The sequence below is a fragment of the Macaca nemestrina genome, chromosome 5 (genome assembly GCF_043159975.1).
Source record: "Macaca nemestrina isolate mMacNem1 chromosome 5, mMacNem.hap1, whole genome shotgun sequence".
NCBI lineage: Eukaryota > Metazoa > Chordata > Mammalia > Primates > Cercopithecidae > Macaca > Macaca nemestrina.
This window is the reverse complement of record NC_092129.1, coordinates 139,637,433-139,656,471: the sequence shown is the minus strand read 5'-3', so window position 1 is coordinate 139,656,471 and position 19,039 is coordinate 139,637,433. Positions and strand designations below refer to the sequence as shown.

The following is a 19,039-nucleotide window of genomic DNA, read 5'->3' as shown; positions in this document are numbered from 1 at the left end:
TAAATTCTTTAGTAGTGATTTATGAGATTTTGATGCAGCCATCTCCCAAGCAGCGTACACTGTACCCGATGTGTAGTATTTTTTTTTTTGAGATGGAATTTTATTCTTGTCGTCCAGGCTGGAGTGCAACGGCATGATCTTGGCTCACTGCAACCTCTGCCTTCCAGATTCAAGTGATTCTCCTGCCTCAGCCTCCCAAGTAGCTGAGATTACAGGGATGTGCCACCACGCCCAGCTAATTTGTATTTTTAGTAGAGATGAAGTTTCGCCATGTTGGTCAGGCTGGTCTCGAACTCCTGACCTCATGTGATCTGCCTGTCTCAGCCTCCCAAAGTTCTGGGATTACAGGCGTGAGCCATCGCACCTGGCCCCAGTGTGTAGTCTTTTATCCCTCATTCCCCTCCCATCTTTTCCCTCTGAGTCCGCAAAGTCCATTGTATCATTCTTTTTTTTTTTTTGAGATGGAGTCTCGCTCTGTGCCCAGGCTGGAGTGCAGTGGCACAATCTCCACTCACTGCAAGCTCCGCCTCCCAGGTTCACGCCATTCTCCTGCCTCAGCGTCCCATATAGCTGGGACAACAGGCGCCCGCCACCACGCCCGGCTAATTTTTGTATTTTTAGTAGAGACGGGGTTTCAGCATGTTAGCCAGGGTGGCCTCGATCTCCTGACCTCGTGATCCGCCCGTCTCGGCCTCCCAAAGTGCTTGGATTACAGCCGTGAGCCACCGCGCCTGGCCCATTGTATCATTCTTATGCCTTTGCATCACAGGTTTATTCTTCTCTTTTTTTTTGGAGATGGAGTCTCGTTCTGTCGTCAGGATGGAGTGCAGCGGCACGATCTTGGCTCACTGCAACCTCCACTCACCGGGTTCAAGCGATTCTCCTGCCTCAGCCTCCCGAGTAGCTGGGACTACAGGCGCGCACCACGTGCACCACCATGCCCAGCTAATTTTTGTATTTTTCATAGAGACGAGGTTTCACCATGTTGGCTGGGATGGCCTCGATTTCTTGACCTCGTGATCTGCCCACCTTGGCCTCCCAACGTGCTGGGATTACAGGCGTGAGCCACCGCATCCTGCCTAATTTTTGTATTTTTACTAGAAATGGGGTTTCACTATGTTGGTCAGGCTGGTCTCAAACTCCTGACCTCGTGATCTGCCCACCTCGGCCTCCCAAAGTGCTGGGATTACAGGTGTGAGTCACCGCACTTGGCCACAGGCTTATTCTTTTTGTCGTCATTGTTGTTGTTTTGAGACAGTCTTGCTCTGTCGCCCAGGCTGGAGTGCAGTGTTGTGATCTCGGCTCACTGCAACCTCTGTCTCCCGGGTTCAAGTGATTCTCCTGCCTCAGCCTCCCAAGTAGCTGGGATTACAGGCGTGCACCACCACACCCAGCTAATTTTTGTATTTTTAATAGAGACGGGGTTTCGCCATGTTGGCCAGGCTGGTCTCGAACCTCTGACCTCAGGTGATCCACCTGCCTCAGCCTCCCAAAGTGTTGGGATTACAGGCGTGAGACACCGTGCCTGCCTGGCTTACATTCTCTCTTAATCCTTTGTTTATACACGTCTGTGATCCACCAGACTGCGAACTCTTTGTGGGCATGAACTGAGTCTTATCCATTAGAACATTGACTTGAGCAGGGTGGCAAGTAAGGGATGGATTTCCTGAGACACTCAACAATGAAGTTGCTTTTCCACTGTGTTCCCAACTGCTGAAATCTAGTTGTTCCCCAATCCCAGTACACTTGCAGTAGGAACGGGGACCCTCTTCCTAAAGTTACACCAAGCCAAGGATTCTCATCTCATTTCGACCAGGTCCTAGCCCTGCCAGGCTTCCCCTTTGCTCCTCTGCAACTCCTGTCTAGGGAGGCGGGTGTCTTGGAAGGTCCTTGGGAGCTCCCTCCATCAATTTTGCATCCGCAATTAGCGTTACTTTACCCCAGTGAAGAAAGGTGCCCTCCGTATTAGGGCTTCCTTCCTCCAATTCCGACTATACAGGGTAGCATAGTAGGCAAAGTGTGAGAGCCCCTTTAGAAGGAAAGAGCAGGGCTCCAAGCGCCGCGAAGAATGGCCGAGGCCGACGCACAGCAGACGCTGGAGTGCAGCAGTCCTAGCCAAGCTTGGGTTTCCCTTATCCCCGCCTCCTTCGCTAAGCTCGACCCACTTTAGGGCGGGACCACCCACTTCAGCCAATTCTGGAAGCCGAACCCTGGCGGTTTGTACTATTTCTTTCCAATAAGAAAAAAAGGAAGCAGCTTGGCTCCAATGACCAATCCGAGGAGGCGGCGCCTGGTTGTCAGGCAGTTTTGTAGGAGTTCGGGCCAATTGGAGGCGCAGGCACCGCTCGACCCGGGCGCTGCGCGCAGGCGGTGGCGAAGAGACGCCGAGCGGGCCGAGTGCGGCCGAGCAAAGCCGGAGCCGGAGCGGGGCCGCAGGAGACGGGCCGGGTCCGGACGGGCCGAGATGCCCTATAAACTGAAAAAGGAGAAGGTGAGCGTGGCCCTTTTTCCCGCACCGCCGCCTTGGAGCCTGCGCGGAGCTCTGGGAGGGGCCGGAGCCAGGCCCGGGACAGCCCCAGACTGACCCTCCCGTCCGGCCCCCGCAGGACTCCTGGGGCCAGCCCTACGCCCCCGCGACTGGCAGCACCCCCAGCTTGTGCCGCAGCTAGGACAGCTCCCCCACCTTGCCCGGAGAGACTCCCCCCACATACACCTCCCTCCCTTCTTCCCTTCTCTTACCCCCGGCCCAGGGTAACCTCCTTCTTCCAGATCTGCCCCATTCCCAGGTCACTGTCCTGCTTTTTCTGTCCCCCCATCACCCCTGGCCCCGATGTCCCATCGGTTTGGGCAGCCCCTCATCTGAAACTGCACGTTCCTCCAGAATTGCCCCCTCCCCCCGCCCTGAGCAGCCCCTTTCCTCTTCCTACCCGCCTGGGACAGCCGCCCCACAGTCCCCTACGGCCCCTTCTCTTTCCATGCCAAGCCCCTGACCTAGAACAGCGCTGCTTTCTCTCTCCTCCACCCAAATCTGGCCTAGGCCCCTCCCTCTAGTTCTTCCTTCACACACAAACTTGTAAGCAGGACTGAGCCCTTCTGTTGATGGAACCTTACAACGACGGTGCTGTAAGGGACCTCTGAGCGCATGCAGTGCAATCCCTAATGGTACAGATGAGGAGACTGAGGCCCCGACAGGGCAAGGGACTTGTCCAAGGTCACACAGACTTCTGGAGGCCCAGCTGCAATATCAGGTCTCCTGACTTAAAGGCCTCTTTTGTATCAAAGCCCTCCTAACTGGCTCCCAGGTGCATCCTAAACCAGTCACCTTTCCAAATCTGAGAAGGCTCCACATCCTTATTCCTAATCCTAGGATAACCTTTGCATTTTTCCTTTTTTTTTTTTTTTTTTTCTTTTTGCACCGGTGCTGAATTTCTGCCTTTCCTGAGCTACACCGTCTTCAAATTGGGAATTTGCGCTCACTGTCAGATTATTGTTTCTTCTTAGCCTGCAGGCCAGCCACCCCTGAACACCTATGTCTTTGTCATGATGTCCTGATACAGGCCATTTCTTTCTTTCTTTCTTTCTTTCTTTTTTTTTTGAGATGGAATTTCGCTTTTGTTGCCCAGGCTGGAGTGCAATGGTGCGCTCTCGGCTCACCACAACCTCTGCCTCCCAGCTTCAAGGGATTCTCCTGCCTCAGCCTCCCAAGTAGCTGGAATTACAGGCATGCACCACCACACCCAGCTAATTTTGTATTTTTAGTAGAGATGGGGCTTCTCCATGTTGGTCAGGCTGGTCTTGAACTCCTGACCTCAGGGGATCTGCCCGCCTTGGCCTGCCAAAGTGCTGGGATTACAGGTGTGAACCCACAGGCCAGTTCTTAAATGTTGCTTTCTTTCACCTTCTTCTTCTACCTTGGTACCGCCTTCCTCTGTTCCTCATCCGTGCCTTTTTCTACCCTCTGTTTCCTGCTGTTGCTGAGGTCTGACTCAGAGGTGTGGTTCCTTTGAGGTACAGACTCACACAAAGGATGCTAGGATACCAGTTCCAGCCTCCCCCAGCTTCTCCTCTCCTGGGGCTGGCCCTTTTTGGTGGGGGCTGGCTCTGGCCTGGTGTTCTGGCCACCTGCTTGATGACCCCAGAGGTATATTGCTTTCATTTGCCCTCTGATTGGCTGGGTTACTGGGCTGCCATCTCTGACCTTTTCAATCATACTTTTTCTCCTGGGGTTGTTCTGTATTTGCCAGGCAGCTCTGATTCTGGGTTGTCCCTTAACCTTTGAGGGCCTGAGGTTCTACGTACAGGGTTGGTGATGGTGTACTACATGGTGAGCCTTCTGGGGGTAGTGAGCTGGACAGGGTTGTGTGCCCCACCCAGGCCCTGTCCTTGGGGAGTGGGCATGTGGAGGTGGTTTGGGTAGCTCAGTTGTAGACAATGCACACAGAAATCAACCACACCAGGGGCTAAGGGAAATGGAATTCGGGGAAAGCTGGTGAGGTCCCCACCCATTTGTAATTTTTAATCTGTTGGACTAGATACTGTCCCATCCCCAGAAAGCAATAGCCTACTAGTCTATGAAGAAGACGACAAATTCCCAGTGAGACTTGCTAGGACCATGGGTGTAAGCGTTTGGTTGGGAAAAGGTGTTGGAAGGATTGGGGTGCGTGGAGCCAGGCATAACTCTCACCTCCCTATAAGGTTTTTCTGCTCTTGATTTTCAGCTGCATTTGGCCTTCTTCAATGGTTGGCAGGCTCTGAGGGGGGTTGGCAGGCTCTGAGGGGGGTTGACAGTGTGACTGAGGTTTGCCTGGATGCCTGTGGGTGGAGGATCTTTAATGCTCTTCTGTGACCTGTCTCCTCTCTCCTGGCCATCTTTCACAGTTTCCTCTCTAAAGCGTTTCTGAGCCCTCAGTCAGGAGTGAACTCTCCTTTCTTTTCTGGATTTGCAGAGCACTTAGTAGGCCACTTACGGTCCTTTTGTGTTTGGCCTTGGATGGGAATTAATTGTGGACAAGCCTTTTCTTCCTCCTTGAGATAATAACTAAGTTTCATTTTGTTTGGCAACTCCTTTTCACACATTAAGTAGGTGCTTAGTGGATAGGTGCTAAGATAATCTCTTGGAGGGATTCGCCTCTCTCCTCTTCCTTCATGTTCTCCTCTGGGACTTACCTCTTTTATTTTCCTGAGTAGGGTGCCCCTGCCCCCTCCGACTTTTTTCTTGTTAATAGTAATAGTAATAACATTGACCAGCACTACGGTTTTCATCTGCCTTAACACTGTGCTGAGGGAAGAGGGTACTAATATTGTCATCATCTAATAGATGAGGAAACTCTCTCTGAGATGAGGCTTAGAGAGTCTAGTTAACTTGTCTATGATTATATAGCTAGTAAGAGTTGGGCCCAAAACACAGGGCTGGGTCCAAACATGTTCGTGTTTTTTTTTTTTGAGACAGAGTCTCACTCTGTTGCCCAGGCTGGAGTGCAGTGGCGCAGTCTCGGCTCACTGCAGCCTCCGCCTCCTGGGTTCAAGCAATTCTCTGCCTCAGCCTCCCAAGCAGCTGAGATTACAGGCACCTGCCACCATGCCTGGCTAATTTTTTTTTGTATTTTTAGTAGAGACGGGGTTTCGCTATCTTGGCCAGGGTGGTCTTGAACTCCTGACCTCGTGATCCACCCACCTCGGCCTGTCAAAGTGCTGGGATTACAGGCGTGAGCCACTGTGCCCGGCCCAAACATGTTCTTTTAACCTCTGTTCTACACAGCACTTGATGGCTGAGCTGGGCTGAAGTATGTGTGCTGCACCTGTTCTGCAGGAGCCAGGGAGCAAGGGTGGTGGGCCTGGTTTCTCCACGCCCACTCACATCCACACACTAAGGCAGCTGGATCTCTCTTAGGCGCATTCTTTGAAAGATATGTCTGAGGCATCATGCTGAGTGCTGTAGGGTGGGTGGAGGGGTACACAAAAGAATAAGCAGCTTATGATCTAATAGAGAGATCAGAGATGTATGAAGATGGGTCAGCTTTGTCCAAGGGGTTCATGTCTGGGGTGTGTGCAGACACCTCAATGTTGTGTCCTGCCTGCACCCTGCCCCCAGCCTATTTCTCTCCACCCCATGCTCTCAGCCACTGTCAAGGGTCAGTGTGGCCAGCAGGGTTAGTATACAGCAGGAGCGTGCTCAGCCCAGAGAAGGAACCCCTTCCCCCTACTGCATCGAGCTGCTCTACACCACACCTTTCTTCCTCCCCGCCTCCAAGAAGCCTTCCCCCTACTCCAGCCCACACAGAGCTCTCTTCTCCCTGAAATCCTTTTGCCCCCATAGTCACAATAACTTGATTTAACACTTCTCACTGAAGGGGCTTGGCTGCTATTGAATTGCACAATCTCAGAGCTGGAAGTAATTTCCAAGATCCTCCAGTCCTCATTAAAGGCTTGAATTTCTTTTGCAACATGCCTTACAGGAGGTCACCCAGCCCCTGCTTGAATGTTCTCAGGGGTTAGGGAGCTTTTGGCTTCACTAGGTGGCCAGTTTTAGTGCCATTGCTCCATGATAAAATTCTTGTTTGGAGCTTCAGCCCGACTTGCAACTTCAGCCCTTTGCTCTCATGCCTCTGGTCCATATGGACAAGTTGCATCCAAGGCAGCCCTTCATTTGTTTAAGATCCATCTTGCTTCTCCATCCCTCATGACTCCTCCCTTCCATTGTTAACTATCCCAGTTCCTGCAGCTGTTGGTCTTGGGACATGCCTTTGAATCCACTCCCAGTATGGGTTGCATTTCCCTCTAAGAAAAACTAGGATTTGTCATGGCCCCTCCCAAGCCTGATGCTCATGACTGAACCAGATCCTCCAGGATAGCCCTGTCAGTGCCAAGCAGTTTGCACAGGTCTGTTAACAGGATGGAAGGTCACGTGAGCTGCACATGGATGATTTGTGTTGAGCTTGCAGCCAGACCTAAATCCCCAAGTCTTTTTCACATTTTCCCCATCCTGTCCCTGTGCAGTTGCTTTTTTTGGCTCGAAGCATAGGAAGAGATGCTGGGCAGGCCAGGGCTCTGAGCCAGCTGCCAGGTTCCCGAAGGAGACTTCAGACTAGTGCTCACTCTTTGTAACAGTTCAGGTTTTACCCCCATCCCTGTCTCAGTGCTTGTCAACTGAGGTGCTCTTGGCATTTTGGGTGGGACAGTTCTGTACCTGTTAGCATTCCTGGACCTTACTGATTAAATGCCGAGTAGCACCCTGTTGTCTGTGCGCTATCTGTGACATCCAAAAATTGCCTCCCAGTCTTTCCAGGTAGCTGTGAGGGGAGAGTGGTGACTCCCTGCACTCCAGCATGAAAGCCTCCGGCACCCCTTTGACCATGTTAGCCAGAAGCCAGTGAGCAACTGTTCCCTGATGCTTTTTCCTTAAGGCTCCTCACTCTGGTTCTGACCTGAGCAAAGGCCCTCCCAGACCCAACCTCTGCACCAGCCTAATGAGGTGAAAGATGAAGGAGCACTCTCATGCTGAATTAGTGTGTGTTTGGGGTAACTTCCTAACCAGATTTTAAACTCTTGGAGGGGCTGAATCTCCTTCTGTGTAGATCCCTCCACCTACCCCAGCTTGGCACAAGGTAGGTTCTAATTGAACCTGGACAGAGGATATTTGCAACAAAGATCTAAGGGAGCCAGATAAGACCTCTCCCTTTCCCTGGCATCTGCTAACTCTACCTTCATCTTCTCCTTTCAGGAGCCCCCCAAGGTTGCCAAGTGCACAGCCAAGCCTACCAGCTCGGGCAAGGATGGTGGAGGCGAGAACACTGAGGAGGTAATGAATGTAGGCGTAGCCTTAGATATGATGTAGGTGCCACCCGCAACTCCATGATGGCTAGTGGGGTAGGGGATCCCAGGGGGTGAGGTGGAAGGGAAGGCTTCCATATCCTGGGAGGAACCTGGACAGCCCATCCAGACTGCGCTCAGGCAGGATTTCCCTTTGGTTGGTATAGACCAAATACATTCTCTAGTTCTTCAGACTCCCCAGAGATTCCTATGAAAGTTGTTTCTCTGCTTACCAACTTGGAATGTTGAGAATGCCTTTTTCTTGGGGCAAAAAGCTGGAGGTTCTGGAATCCTGGGCAGAAGGGGAAAAGTCCACAGACACTTGATGGGGTAACAAGTGACTTCAGCATGACTCTGGGTGGGGCAGGAGATTGGGAGGGGCTGGTGTCCCTGAGTTGGGCCCAGCTGGGCCCACTGCCCTTGGTCACAATTGAATGTGAGCATGACTAAAAGACAGTCCTGAGCAGAGGTCAGCGCAGCTTAGCAATCTCGGGCTATAAAGCAATAAACAGCAAGCCAAGAGAGCACCAGAAGAGAGAGAGACTTAAGGAAGTATACAGTATATCCATGAAAGTTTGCGAGCGTGCACAATGGGATGCTTTGGATGGTGAATGATCTTGTGAACATATACAGCGAGCATCCACCACATCCTACCTGGAAACTGGTGATCGATGCTTTCTCTGCTTTCTCCCTCCTGCTCTAAACTGTTCAGAGGGATGGAGGAGAACTGGAAACACAGCTCTCTAGTTATGGACAGGTCTTACGGTTTTTTGGGAGAAGAGATTGATGAGCATATGTTTGGGGTTAACTATGCGTTTAGATGTTTCTCAGTACTTCTGCTGATAGGTCACCTCTAGAGAGGCACAAGCAGTTTTCACACCTCATTTTAGGCCTCATTTAAGTAATCAGAAGCAGAGTAGGTTTTCCCCATTTTATAGACATGGAAGTTGAGGACCACAGAAGAGGAATTATTCTTTCTTCTGCACTTATGTAGTATTCTACTTTTTTTTTTTTTTTTGAGATGGAGTCTCTCTCTTGTTGCCCAGGCTGGAGTGCAATGGTACGATCTCGGCTCGTTGCAACCTCCACCTCCCAGGTTCAAGCAATTCTCCTGCCTCAGCCTCCTGAGTAGCTGGGATTACAGTCATGTGCCACAATGCCTGGCTAATTTTTTATATTTTTAGTAGAGACGGGGTTTCACCATGTTGGCCAGGCTGGTCTTGAACTCCTGACCTCAGGTGATCCACCTGCCTCAGCCTCCCAAAGTACTGGGATTACAGGTGTGAGCCATTGTGCCCGGCCCTTCTGCAGTATTCTAAATGTCTCTTTAATAATCCTTATCACTGGCCGGGCGCGGTGGCTCAAGCCTGTAATCCCAGCACTTTGGGAGGCCGAGACGGGCGGATCACAAGGTCAGGAGATCGAGACCATCCTGGCTAACATGGTGAAACCCCATCTCTACTAAAAATACAAAAAACTAGCCGGGCGAGGTGGCAGGCGCCTGTAGTCCCAGCTACTCGGGAGGCTGAGGCAGGAGAATGGTGTGAACCCAGGAGGCGGAGCTTGCAGTGAGCTGAGATCCCGCCACTGCACTCCAGCCTGGGCGACAGAGCGAGACTCCATCTCAAAAAAAAAAAATAAAATAAAAATAATAATAATAATCCTTATCACTCAGCTCTGTGACCATTTGTTCCCATCTGTGTCTCTCAGACTGTGAACTCCAAGGGAAGGAGCTATGTTATTCTGCATTGCTTCTTTCCTATCTCTGTGTACTTGTGCAATTGGTTCATAGTAAATGCTTCTGGGAAGACACATTCTGGGCTCAATATCCCTTTCAGGAATGATGACATTTGTGGGACCCACAGGGAAGGTGGTTGGAAGCTGGTAACTTGACATTGAGAGCAGCAAGAAACAGGATTTTCTAAGTCATGAAAATCCTGGGAGAAGAAGGACAATTTAATGGGGAGTTCCCACCTTTTGCCTAACTAGCTCCTACTTCTTTAGTTCTTAGATGGGATGTTGTTTCCTTAAAGCAGCCTTTTTTGACCACCCACCCCTATCCCTTGCGAGGGCTCCTGTTAGTTACTCTTTTGGCCCTCAGTGCCTGGTAGCGCCGGTAGCACCTAAACACGACTGTAATGAAGTAATTCCTTGTGAATTCATTGTTTTATCAGCTGTCTCTTGTGTTAGCTAGCACAGGAGCTCCATGAGGCTCTCATTCACCCCTGAAGGGCCTGACACAGCAGAAGCACCTAGCATTTGAATGCATTAGTGAGTGAATGAGTGAACGAGTGAATGAACAGATGCACCAATTTCAAATTAGAGCTGGAAAGGACCTTAGGGTCTGACATTATCAGTTCATAGATGGGAAAATGAAGCCTGAACAGGTTAAGGAGTATGCTGAGATCAGCTGCTATGATTTATTCACTGCCTTTTAAACAAATATGCCCAAGACAATGGGTCTATTTCAAGCAATCTGGGAAAGGAGGGTGTTGAGTTCACCTTGGGCTGTTTGATGAAACGCTGCTCAGGGTTCACAGATATGAGATGGCAGCAAGAATTATCCATGATTTTCTAGACATGTACTCATGTCTGGGATGGCAGGGGTATGCTGGAAAAGTTCGAGCTAGGATGTGAGGCTGTGGTCTTCAAAAGCTGTTTGGCACAGTCTTTCCCTTGCCCTTTTCTTGTCTGAAAGTTTGGGTTCTTCTAGCTAGTTTTGCTCTGTCAGGCATTTGCCAGAGCCTTTCTAATTGATCTAATAGTTATAGCAGTTAATGTGTATTTTATAGAGCAGTTACTTTGTGTTAGTTTCCTAGGGCAGCCATAATAAACTACTACAAATAAGCCAGGCACACTGGCTCACACCTGTAATCCTAATGCTTTGGGAAGCTGAGGTGGGAGAATTGCTTGAGGGCAGCAGTTTGACACCAGCCTAGGCAACATACAGAGACCTTGTCTCTACAAAAAAATAAAAAATAAAAAATTAGCCGGGTATGGGGGTATGTGCACTTGTACTTCCAGCCACACAGGAGGCTGAGGTGGAGGATCGCTTGAGTCCAGGAGTTCAAGGCTGCAGTGGGCAATGATCGTAGCACCCTGCACTCCAGCCTGGGTGACAGAATGAGACCCTGTCTCAAGAAAACAAAACAAAACAAAACAAATTACTACAAATTGGGTGGCTTAAAACAATAGAAATAGGCCAGGTCCAATGGCTCACACCTGTAATCCCAGCACTTTGGGAGGCTGAGGCGGGTGGATCACCTGAGGTCAGGAGTTCGAGAGCAGCCTGGCCAACATGGTAAAACCCTGTCTCTACTAAAAATACAAAAATTGGACTGGGCATGGTGGCTCATGCCTGTCATCCCAGCACTTTAGGAGGCTGAGGCGGGTGGATCACCTGAGGTCAGGAGTTCGAGACCAGCCTGACCAACATAGTAATCTCAGCTACTCAAGAGGCTGAGGCAGGAGAATCACTTGAACCCAGGAGCCAGAGGATGCAGTAAGCCGATGTCGCACCATTGCACTCCAGAGTGGGCAACAAGAACAAAACTCCGTCTCAAAAAAAAAAAAAAAAAAATTAGCTGGGCGTGATGGTGGCACACCTGTTATCCCAACTACTGGGGAAGCTGAGGCTGGAGAATTGCTTGAACCCAGGAGGCAGAGGCTGCAGTGAATGGAGATCGTGCCATTGCACTCCAGCCTTGGCGACAAGAGTGAAACTCCGTCTCTAGGCCGGGCGCGGTGGCTCAAGCCTGTAATCCCAGCACTTTGGGAGGCCGAGGCGGGTGGATCACGAGGTCAGGAGATCGAGACTATCCTGGCTAACATGGTGAAACCCCGTCTCTACTAAAAATACAAAAAACTAGCCGGGCGTGGTGGCGGGCGCCTGTAATCTCAGCTACTTGGGAGGCTGAGGCGGGAGAATGGCGTGAACCCGGGAGGCGGAGCTTGCAGTGAGCCGAGATCACGCCACTGCACTCCAGCCTGGGAGACACAGCGAGACTCCGTCTCAAAAAAAAAAAAAAAAAAAAAAAAAAAAAAAAAAAAAAAAAAAAAAAGAGTGAAACTCCGTCTCATAAAACAGAAATATATTCTCTCTCAGCTCTGGAGGCCAAAAGTTGTAAAATTAGTGTCGGCAGGGCCATGTCCTTCAGAGGTTCTAAGGAAGAATCCGTTCCACATCTCTCTCCTAGATTCCGGTGGCTTTTGACCATCTTTGGCATTCCTTGTAGATGCATCACTTTAATCTCGCCTCTGTGTTCACACAGCATTCTCCTCCATGTGTCTCTGTCTCTGTCCAAATTTTCCTCTTGTAAGGACACCAGTCATATTGGACTTAGGTTTCACCCCAATCTAGTATGATCTCATTTTAACTTGATTACATCTGCAAAGACCCTGTTTCCAAGTAAGGTCACATTCACAGATTCTAGGTGGACATGAATTTGGTGGGGGAAGGGGGCAAGGGACAGAATACTGTGCAATACTATGTACCAGGCACCGTGCTAAGTACTTTGCATGCATTGTCTCATTTAACCTTCACAATACTCCCCTGAGATCCCTTTATTATTATTATTCCCATTTCATAGATGAAATTGAGGCTTAGAAATATTAACTGGGCACAGTGGCTCATGCCTGTAATCCCAGCACTTTGGGAGGCCGAGGAGGACGGATCACCTGAGGTCAGGAGTTGGAGACTAGCCTGGCCAACATGGTGAAACGCTGTCTCTACTCAAAATACAAAAATTAGCCAGGCGTGGTCCAGCTACTCGGGAGGCTGAGGCAGGAGAATTGCTTGAACCTGGGAGGTGGAGGTTGCAGTGAGCTGAGATTGTGCCACTGCACTCCAGCTTGGGGGAGAGAGCAAGACTCTGTTTAAAAAAAAAAAAAAAAGGAAATGTTAAGTAGCTTTATTCAGCCAGTAAGGCAGTAAGGCAGAGCTGGAATTCAACCTAGGTCTGTGTGACTCTGGAGTCTCTTGTGGTCTTTAATGAAGTGATACTGCTAGCTCTAAGATTCTAGAAATAAATCCTAGAATGGAAAGGAGCCTCGGGATATCAGATCAGACACTGTTGACCTGCCTCTGCAGGTAAGGGTCTTTCCTGATCTGTCCTTGGAGAAAAAAATTCAATGTCCTCATGCCTGTAATCCCAGCACTTTGGGAGGCTGAGGCGGGTGGATCACCTGAGGTTGGGAGTTCGAGACCAGCCTGGCCAACATGGTGAAACCCCATCTCTACTAATAATACAAAAATTAGCCAGGCATGGTGGTGCACACCTGTAATTCCAGCCTGTAATCTCAGCTACTGGGGAGGCTGAGGCATGAGAATCGCTTGAACCCGGGAGATGGAGGTTGCGGTGAGCCAAGATCACGCCATTGCACTCCAGCCTGGGCAACAAGAGCAAAACTCCATCTCAAAAAAATAAAAATAAAAATTTAGTGTCATAGACTCCTGTACGTGCTGAGCCCTGTCCTGAGTCTGGAGTAGGGACAGAGGGAGGAATAAATTTTCCCCCACTTCAGCCTGTCCTCTCTGAGGCCAGAGTTGTTACTCTAAAAACCTTCTTGGTCTTATCAGTCCTCTACTTAAAAACCTGTTTTGGCATCTCACTGCTTACAAGTTAAAATCCAAACTCACTAGCATGGCACCCTCAACCCCTCTGAGCTGGCCCCACTCTTCTTCTAGCGTTAGTCCTGGCTTTGTGTCCCACCGAACTTCCCATATTTTTATTTATTTATTTATTTATTTATTTATTTTGGAGATAGGATCTCACTGTGTTCCCCAGGCTGGAGTACAGTGGTACAGTCATGGCTCACTGCAGCCTCAACCTCTTGGGCTCAAGGGATCTTTTCACCTCAGCCTCCTGAGTAGCTGGGACTGCAGGCACGAGCCACTGTGCTCAGCTAAGTTTTGTATTTTTTGTAGAGATAGGTTCTTACTGTGTTGCCAAGGCTGGTCTCGAATTCCTGGACTGAAACAATCCTCCTGCCTTGGCCTCTGAAAGTGCTGGGATTACAGGTGTGAGCTACTGTGCCCTGCCCAACTTCCTGTCTTCTGATATGACAACCCCTTTATATGACTCAGGATGCTCACAGATGCAGTTCCACTGGTCTGGACTGCTTTATTTCGCCTGTGTCTTTTTTTGCCTATTAAACTCATGTTTATTCTTTCCTTTTTTTTTGAGATGGAGTCTCACTCTGTTGCCTAGGCTGGAGTGCAGTGGCGTGATCTTGGCTCACTGCAACCCCCGCCTCCCAGGTTCAAGCGATTCTCCTGCCTCAGCCTCCCAAGTAGCTGGGACTACAGGCATGCGCCACCATGCCCTCCTAAGTTTTCTATTTTTTTTTTTTTTTTTTTTAGTAGAGATGAGGTTTCACCATGTTGGCCAGGATAGTCTCGATCACTTGACCTCATGATCCGCCTGCCTCGGCCTCCCAAAGTGCTGGGATTACAGGCACGAGCCACTGTACCTGGCCATTTAAACTCATGTTTATTTTTTAAGAGCCAAAAAAGAAAAAAATAATAAAAACCAAATCAAAAGCCACCTCTTCAGGGATATCTTCCCTAATTCTTCCAGGCAGAGTTTGCAGCTCAGCCCTCTCTGTTCTTGCATTTTCTTTGTTCACTTAGCTGCATTTGTGTCTGTCTTGCCTAGTGGACTGTGAGCTCTTTAATGGCAAGGGCCATGTTTTAGTCACCTTTAAAATTTTTTTTTATGGTATAGAATTTGCATATAAACGTTTAATCTTTAATGCTTAGCATGATGTTCAGTTAATAATTGAAGGAAGGAAAGAATTAAGCAACACTAGATGGAGCTCTAGACGTCACCACTGGAGAGAAGGCCTCTGTGATTTTTGGGATTTTAAACTAAAATGATCTTCATTTATTAGGCCAGTTAATTCATTATGCAAAAGAAATATAACATTTAATCTTTGCAGTTTTTCTGTTAATTGTGTGTTTCATCTTTCTCTTATATTAAATACTTTCTATAGTGCTTAAATTATATTTCTATCTCTTTATTTATTTATTTATTTATTTATTTATTTTTGAGACAGACTCTTGCTTTGTTGCCCAGGCTGGAGTGTCTCGGCTCACTGCAACCTCTGCCTCCTGGGTTCAAGTGATTTTTGTGTCTCAGCCTCCTGAGTAGCTGGGATTACAGGCGCCCACCACCATGCTCGGCTAAATTTTGTATTTTTATTTATTTTATTTTTGTTTATTTATTTTTTGAGACGGAGTTTCACTGTTGTTGCCCAGGCTGGAATGCAATGGCGCGACCTCAGCTCACTGCAACCTCCGCATCCTGGGTTGAAGTGATTTTCCTTCCTCAGCCTCCTGAGTAGCTGGTATTACAGGCATGCACCACCACGTCTGGCTAATTTTGTATTTTTAGTAGAGATGGGGTTTCTCCATGTTGGTCAGGCTCATCTTGAACTCCTGATCTCAGGTGATCTGCCCGTCTCAGCCTCCTAAAGTGCTGGGATTATAGGTGTGGGCCACCATGCCCGGCCGTTATTATTTTTATTTTTATTTTATTTTTTGAGATGGAGTTCTGCTCTTGTCGCCCAGGCTGGAGTACAATGGCGCGATCTCGGCTCACTGCAATATCCACCTCCCAGGTTCAAGCAATTCTCCTGCCTCAACCTCCCAAGTAGCTGAGATTACAGGCGCCCACCACCATGCTCGGCTAATTTTTGTACTTTTAGTAGAGACAGGGTTTCACCATGTTGGCTAGGCTGGTCTCCAACTCTTGACCTCCAGTGATCCGCTCGCCTCAGCCTCCCAAACTGCTGGGATTATAAGGGTGAGCCACCATGCCCAGCCAACCTTTGTATTTTTAGTACTGATGGGGTTTCGCCATATTGGCCAGGCTGGTCTTGAACTGGCCTCAAGTGATCTGCTGCCTTGGCCTCCCAAAGTGCTGGGATTACAGACGTGAGCCACCATGCCGGGCCCCTGTCTCTTTATTTATATTTGAATATTTGGGTTTAAATTTTTTTTTTTTGAGATTTTTTTTTTGGGGGGATTACAGACTTGAGCCACTGTGCCCAGCCTGGGTTTAAATTATTAATGGCAGCTGTGTTCAGAATAGGCTGGACCAGGATAGGTTCGGAGTAGGCACGTTTAGTTGGAATTTTCTGAGTATGAGTGTGGTGTGGAAATTCACAGTGCCACTTGATTGCTGGAGGCCTGAATCTAGGAAGACTTCTTGGAGTATGGATCCTGTTGAGAGTTTGGAAGTGAAAGCAGTAGTACTTCAGGCAGAAGAGATGGCCTCTATGGAGTCGCAGAAGTGAGGGCCAGATATGGTGGCTCACACCTGTAATCCCAGCACTTTGGGAGGCTGAGGTAGGTGGATTGCTTGAGCTCCAGAGTTTGAGACCAGCCTGGGCAACGTGGTGAAACCCAGTCTCTACAAAAACTACAAAAAATAAGGCCAGGCACAGTGGTTCACGCCTGTAATCCCAGCACTTTGGGAGGCTGAGGTAGGCAGATCACTTGAGGTCAGGAGTTCGAGACCAGCCTGGCCAACATGGTGAAACCCTGTCTCTACTGAAAATACAAAAATTAGCCAGGCATGGTGGTGCACGCCTGTAATTCCAGCTACTCAGGAGGCCCAGGCAGGTGAATTGTTTGAGCCTGGGAGGCGGAGGTTGCAGTGAGCCGAGATCACACCACTGCATTCCAGCCTGGGTGACAGAGCAAGACCCTTTCTCAAAATAAAATAAAATAAAATAGAATAGAATAGAATAGAATAGAATAGAATAGAATAGAATAGAATAAAATAGAATAAAAAAGAGTCCCACAAGTGAAACTGGGCAGGACAAAGTAGCGAGTGGAGGATAGATTGGCCAAGTTGCCTTTGGTCAGTGTCCACCCCTGCTTTGATGGCTGCAGAAGCTTCTCAGGAGACTCACTTGCCTTCTACCTCCAACCCAGGTGAACGGAGAAGTTAGAGGCTGGAGCTTCTAGGAGAAATGGTTGAATGCCCATGAGTAGGTGACATATCGCCCACCTCCCTCTGACATGCATGTTTCCTAGTGAAGGGTGAATAGACAGCGGTTACCTCAATCGGGGCTTGGCAGCCAGGGGCTTTGCTGGCAGGAGCAGCTGTCTCTCAGATGCTTCTTGTGTCTGGATCTTGGGAGCCAATGGTCCTCATAAACCAGGGCAGCTCAGTGGGGTAGGGGGCAGGGCAGAGTAAGCCCACTCAGCTGCTCTCCAGCTGCTCTCCAGCCACTCCAGCCACTCCAGCCTTCAATAATGCAATACTAGTATAGAAAAGACCTTAGATATCAGCTCATTGGGTGGGTTTTGTTTTGTTTGTTTTGTTTTGTTTTGTTTTGTTTCTGAGATGGAGTCTTATTCTGTTGCCCAGGCTGGACTGCAGTGGTGCGATCTCAGCTCACTCCAATCTCTGTCTCCCAGGTTCAAGTGATTCTCCCACCTCAGCCTCCTGAGTAGCTGGGATTACAGGCCCCCACCATCATGCCTGGCTAATTTTTTGTATTTTTAGTAGAGATAGGGTTTTGCCATGTTGGCCAGGCTGGTCTCCTGACCTCAGGTGATCTGCCCGCCTCAGCCTCCCAAAGAGCTGGGATTGCAGGCATGAGCCACCATGCCCGGCCATTGGTGGGGCATAAAACCCTCTGTTCTCTCTAACCTTTACCGGAATAATGGTTGGGAAACCACTGATCTAGTCCTGCCACCTCTTTTTTTTTTGAGATGGAGTCTTGCTCTGTCGCCCAGGGTAGAGTGCAGTGGCGTGATCTCGGCTCACTGCAACCTCTGCCTCCCAGGTTCAAATGATTCTCCTGCCTCAGCCTCCTGAATAGCTGGGATTACGGGTGCCTGCTACCGTACCCAGCTAATTTTTGTATTTTTAGTAGAGATGGGGTTTCACCATGTTGGCCAGGCTGGTCTCAAACTCCTGACCTCGTGATCTAGCCACCTTGGCCTCCCAAAGTGCTGGGATTATAGGTGTGAGCCACTGCGTCTGGCCACCTCTTTTTTTTTTTTTTTTTTTTTTTGACATAGGGTCTTGCTCTGAATCCCAGGCTGCAGTGCAGTAGTGTGACTTTGGCTCACTGCATCCTCTGCCTCCCGGGTTCAAGCAATTCTCCCATCTCAGGCTCCTGAGTAGCTGGGGTTACAGGTGTGCACCACCACACCCGGCTAATTGTTTTTTTGCATTTTTAGTAGAGTCAGAGTTTCACCATGTTGGTCAGGCTGGTCTTGAACTCCTGACCTCAAGTGATCCACCTGCCTTGGCCTCCCAAAGTGCTAGGATTACAGACATGAGCCACCGTGCCTGGCTATCTTCTTGTTAGCAGAAAAAATTGAGGCCTTCCTTTTCCCTTTCTGGGAAGAATGCCTCTCTCTAGCTGCCTCCTCAGTGTGAGGTTTGTGGAAGTGCAGGGTGTCTGCATCTTACCTGGAAGGATGGAGTCTTGTCGTCAGGTTGGCACTGAGCCCCTCACCCTAGTATCACTAATGTTTCTCCCTCCAGACTCTGCTCCTAATGCTGTATAGCACCCTGTTCTGAGGATTCCTGAGTTGGGGCAGGAGAGGAAGAGCCTGTGGGGAGGAGCCTGGGCAGGAACTGAAAGCTTTGGCTCCTGGTCAACCAACCAACCAAACCTTCATTCAATTCCTATTAGGTGTCAGTGCTGGGGGCACCCACAGGTGTACAAACAGGGTCCTGGCTTTCAAAGGACTTGCCATCTAGTTAGGGGAATGACATATGAAGAGACTAAGATGTGTCACTAGGGGGTGAGCAGTCACAGAGCCAATGGAACAGACAAGTGATATCAAAAGGAGGGGATGATACCCAAGGGCTGGAAAGATCTGAGAAGACTTTTTGGAAGAAGGTGGGACTTAAACGGAGTCTTGGAAGATGCAGTGATTTTCTAGGTCCCCCATTTTCTTTCTTTTCTTTTTTTTTTTGAGACAGAATTTCACTCTTGTTACCCAGGGTGGAGTGTAATGGCGCGATCTTGGCTCACTGCTAAGATCAAGCAATTCTCCTGCCTCAGCCTCCTGAGTAGCTGGGATTACAGGCATGCACCACCTCACCCGGCTAACTTTGTATTTTTAGTTGAGATGGGGTTTCTGCATGTTGGTCAGGCTGGTCTTGAACTCCCAACCTCAGGTGATCCGCCTGCTTTAGCCTCACAAAGTGCTGGGATTGCAAGCTTGAGCCACTGTGCCCAGCCGGGGTTCCCCATT

At 49.3% G+C, this 19,039-nt stretch overlaps 1 protein-coding gene across 1 annotated transcript in view; it reads left to right on the top strand.

Annotated features, from left to right (window-relative positions):
• Positions 1-2,334: 2,334 nt before the first annotated feature.
• Positions 2,335-19,039, top strand: part of LOC105489585 (protein phosphatase 2 regulatory subunit B'delta) — a 27,881-nt gene continuing 11,176 nt past the window's right edge. Inside the window, exons 1-2 of the mRNA XM_011754488.3 lie at positions 2,335-2,491; positions 7,721-7,798. Coding sequence (XP_011752790.2) covers positions 2,465-2,491; positions 7,721-7,798 — 105 coding nt within the window. The 5' untranslated portion in view covers positions 2,335-2,464. The remainder of the gene's footprint in view (positions 2,492-7,720; positions 7,799-19,039) is intronic.